This window comes from Echinops telfairi, unplaced genomic scaffold, assembly GCF_000313985.2.
Source record: "Echinops telfairi isolate 266 unplaced genomic scaffold, ASM31398v2 ScPeMD7_31;HRSCAF=116, whole genome shotgun sequence".
In the NCBI taxonomy this organism is placed as follows: Eukaryota; Metazoa; Chordata; class Mammalia; order Afrosoricida; family Tenrecidae; genus Echinops; species Echinops telfairi.
Genome location: NW_022103928.1, coordinates 27,786,179 through 27,790,919, shown reverse-complemented (window position 1 = coordinate 27,790,919; position 4,741 = coordinate 27,786,179). Strand labels below are relative to the sequence as shown.

The window sequence follows — 4,741 nt, the reverse complement described above, 5'->3', positions numbered from 1 at the left end:
TTTTCCAAGGCAGGTATTGTGGGATACCTGCAGGATATATAATTACGAGACAGATTTTAGGCCGAATTCTGGGATCAAGAGTTGTAAAACAGCCGCCTTATTCATTCCTAAGTTAATAAGCATTATTCGTTTTTTGCCTTTATGTGCCTGCTCTTGTGATTAAAAGGGGAAATAAGAAATAGTCCTTGCTTTCTGAGGTATATGTAAACAGGTATTTACAGTAAGGGCTCTGGGCCTTTGATCCATTTTGAGTTTATTTTTTTATATAGTATAAGGATGTTTTATTTGAGGATATTCAATTGTTCCAGTACTATTTGTTGGAAAAACTATTTATCCATTGCATTGTCTTGCACCCTTGTCAAAAAATCATTTGTTATGCAATATGAGGGTTTATTTGTGGAGTTTCAGTTCTGTTAAATTGTCTATATATCTAGGAGTTCCTGGGTAGTACAGATAGTTAAGCACTTGACTACTATTTGAAAGGTGGATGGTTTCAATCTACCCAGCAGGCCTCAGAAGAAAAATGTGGCTGATTCCAAAAGGCCACAGCTGTTAGAGCCCAGTGGAAGACAGTTCTATTCTGAAGCAAGTAGGGTCCTCATGAGTTGGGATTGACCCTGCTTCATCTATTTTGTTGTTGTTATACCAGTCCCAAACAATCTTGATCACTATGTCTTTATACTACATTTTGAAATTGGGAAGTGTGATGAGTCTTTAAACTTTGTTACTCTTTTTCCAAGATTATATTTGCTGTACTGGCACTCTTGCATTTCCATATGAATTTTAGAATCATTTATCAAGTTAAGCAACAACAAAAAAAGAAAACCTGAAATTTTGATAAGCAGCTGCCATCAAGTTGATTCTGACTCTTATAGATCCTATATAGGGTTTCTGAGACTAAATCTTTATAGAAGCAAAAAACCTCTTTCTCCTTTGGAGTGACTAGTGGATTTGAACTAATAACTTTGAGGGTAGCAGTTTGACATTAAATCCACAATGCTACCAGGAGTGATCCTTATGTAAATTTTGGAATAGTGGCTTCTTAACTATATGAAATGAGATTTGATCCATGAACACAGGCTATCTTTTCATATTTGACTTTTTCTTTCCTACAATGGTATTTTATAGTTTTTAGTCTTATACTTCTTTTGTTAAAGTTATTCCTAAATATTTTACCTTTTTGATGCTACGTAGTTGAGGGCTGTTTTGTTGTTGCTGCTTGTTTTTAATTTCATTTTTAGATGTTCATTGCTGCTCCACTCACTGCCATCAAGTCAAGTCTGACTCATAGCAACCCTCCCTGAAGGTAGGACAAGTTAACTGCCCTTGTGAGTTTCCAAGGCTGGAACTGTTTTATGGAAGTAGAGAGCCTCATCTTTCTCCTACAGAATGGCTGGTGGTTTTGACCTGATAATCTTGCGCTTAGCAATCCAACTAGTACTTCCTTGCTCATTGTTAGTGCATAGAAATACAAGGGATTTTTGTATATTGGTCTTGCATCCTACTGCTTTGCTGAACTTAGTTATAACCTCATGATAATTTTTTTCTGTATTCAGGATTTTCTTTTTACCAAGAATATGTCCTTTATATTCAAGATTATATCATCTGCAAACAGAAATATATTACTTTTTTCCTTTGCAGTCTTGATGGCCTTTTATTATTTTTCTTAACTAAGTGTTTTGACCAGGATGTGTATTATTATGTAAGTAGAAGTGGTGAGAACAGACATCTTTACCTTGTTCTGGGTCTTAGAGAGAAAGTGTTCATTTCCACCGTGAAGTATGATTTAGCTATGAACTTTCTAGATATTGTTTATCACGTTGAAAAAGCTTCCTTCTATCCCTAGTTTGTTGACTGTTTATCAGGAAAGATCGTTGGGTTTTTTTCAGATGCTCTTTTAGTATCAGTTGAGATGATCATGTGATCTTTGTCCCTTATTAATATGTGTATTACAGTGATTGAATTTTACAAGTTTAACAAACCTTATATTCCCATGCTACAATCCCGCTTGTTCCTGTTTATATGCTGCTGAATCGCATTACTACTATTTTGTAAAGGATTTTTTATCTGTAGTCATAGAGGATATTGTTCTTGTGTTGCCTATCTGATTTTCTTATCAGAGTAATATTGACCTCATAGAATGAGTTGGGAAGTTTTCTTTTAATCTTCTCCCCTCCACCCCTTTAAGAAATTTTGATGGTTTTGTCCATGATATATTTAATTTTTTTTTCTTGTGGTAAGAATAAACATAACAAAATATACACCATCTCAACAATACCTCCATGTACAATTTGGTAACACTGATTACATATCTGTTTCACTTACTATTGCAATTGAATGAAGGCTTACAGAGCTGTTTAGTCAGCCATCTTTCCAGGAGTTTTACACAATATAATTTTAATCAAGGAAAAATTACCATCTGCCTATGACTGACAGTCTTCTCCCACCCCATCCTGTTGTTGCTGAGAGGCTGGCTGTCAGAACCCTTTTGTAAAGACTGTCCCAGCAGTTTCCATTGTAATGCTGGTACCCTACAGTATTGTGAGTGTCTTCTTGTGGAAACTGTAATCTTTAAAGTAGTATTTAACAGCTCACTTTTAAGAGTAGCTTTAATTACTAAAAATTCCTACTGTTTTTTTTTTCTCATTTTTAACTTTAGAAATGACTATTTAATATCGTATTTTCTTAGGGCCATCTGGTGGCAATATCTCATTGATTCCTGTTGTGTTCCAGACCCATACCACAAAATTGTAAGGGTTTATTACTTAAGGCCACAGCCATGGAATCAAGAGATATGGTCATCGGGCCTGTTTCCACCACTGGGCATCTTTCTGAGCCCCTGTATGATCCAGGCTGCCTCTTACCCACAGGTTCCACGTGCTCAGACTCCTCGGCCGGAATCTCCAGGGATGACCAGCCCCTCCCCGCGCATCCAGATAATCTCCACCGACCCCGCCGTAGCCTCTCCTCAGCGCATTCAGGTACCTACACTGCTCCCACTTGGTTCTGGTTACCTAACCCAGGATGACTCTCTCATCCCATATCCTCTTCCAAACCTGACCAAGGGTTTCACTAAAGATTTCAGTTAAGCATCAGTTACAAAACAGTGTCATTTTTATTACTATCCCACCCCACCCCCAGTGAAAATTTAGTACCCTTTTAGCTGTAACTCCCACTACCTCTTCCCCTTTCTCTCAAAGCATTTGCTTATTCTAGATCTTTCTTATAAGTGTAGTCACATATTCTTTTGTGTCTGACTTACTTCACTCATCATAGTATTTCAAGTTTCATTTGTTTCATAGCATATCTCAGAATTTCATTTTTCTTCATAAAAATAAATACTCCGCTGTATGCTTGATGGTTAGTGCTGTGTGTCAACTTGGCTAGGCTATGATTCTCAGTGGTTTGGCAGACATTGGGCTGATTGCTCTTCTATAATATAATCATCCTCCATTTTATGATCTGAAGTGACTAGTCTGTTTCTTTGGAGATATGGTTTTCCTTCAGTATATATGGATTTTGGGGGAAAAAGCTTGTCTTTGGATTCTGTGTTTGACTTATCATCCTCTTACCCTGCTTCTTACACTGAGGGCCTGCAACATGTCATCTGACCTGCAGATTTTAGAACTAACCAGTTCCCTCATCCCCACAAACCCATCCTCTGTCCTGCCAGGTTTGGAGTTCATGTACTCCTGGTACCATGTGTCTGGATGAATGTGAAGACGTCTCCACCTGACATCTGACCCACAGATTTGGGATGGGCCAGCTCCCAAATCTACGTGAGCTGTCTCCTTAAAATATGTTTTTCAATGTGTGTGGATGGAGAGAGAGATTAAAAATATATAGGCTTATATGGGGAGCTTCAAGAAGTAGTGGGAAAATTCCATTATCTTTTAATACTTTCTTTTCACAGACTTCTTGAAGCCCCCTCATACACACACATACATACAAGAGCAACTACAGAAGTAGTGCTACAAAATCATGGAATCATTCAAGAAACAAAACTATCAAAATATGAGGCTATTCTTCCTCAGCATATCCTTCATCTAGGTCTGTACCCTTCTAAAGGTGGTGTTTCCATCTCTCTTAGCCTTCCCTAACACATTCTGCACTTTTGGTACCCTCAAGGGACTCAATTTGTGTTCCTTTATAATGTTCTTTAAATTTGAGGAACAAAAATCAGAAAGAGCAAGAACAGGGTCATAGGATGGATGAGTTAAGGTTCCCTAAGGGAATTCTCATAAGACTTCCCCCTTGCTACCCTCAAAAACTAAGGAAGCGCATTGTCATGCTTGGATTGTCATGATACAAATTCCTTGGCACTTTTCTAGCCGTTTCCTCATTGGTACAATTAAAAATTTTTAGAAACTTGGTTCCAAATCAGCTGTACCACAATCGTCATTTCTCCTTTGAGACTATTTATTAAGATCCCTCAAAAAAAAAACATATCACCATTCTCTTCTTAGCTGACCTTTCTGCCTTGAATTAACTGCCCCAGCAGATCCCCTGGAGCCACTATTTTTTTTCTCCATGATCCAAGTGAGTTTTATGAGCTTTAGAAGAAATTTCAGGTTTACACAGCACCCGTGGGGCTCCTCCCGAACATGCGGCCTGGCTGGAAGCTGCTCAGTGGCAGGCAAGAGTGTCCCAAAGTCCCTCCAAAGCCCTTCCTGAGCGCTCCCAAAGTTCCCAGAGTTCTGCCGAAATAGTTCTCTCTCTCTCTCTCTCTCTCTCTCTCTCT

General features: G+C 38.3%; 1 protein-coding gene across 2 annotated transcripts in view; it reads left to right on the top strand.

Annotated features, from left to right (window-relative positions):
- Positions 1–2,874: 2,874 nt before the first annotated feature.
- The window catches only part of NR2C2 (nuclear receptor subfamily 2 group C member 2), a 56,398-nt gene continuing 54,531 nt past the window's right edge, over positions 2,875–4,741 (top strand). For both annotated transcript variants that reach the window (XM_045289851.1, XM_045289850.1), the window contains exon 1: positions 2,875–2,981. In XM_045289851.1, the coding sequence (XP_045145786.1) occupies positions 2,910–2,981 (72 nt within the window). In that variant the 5' untranslated portion in view covers positions 2,875–2,909. The remainder of the gene's footprint in view (positions 2,982–4,741) is intronic.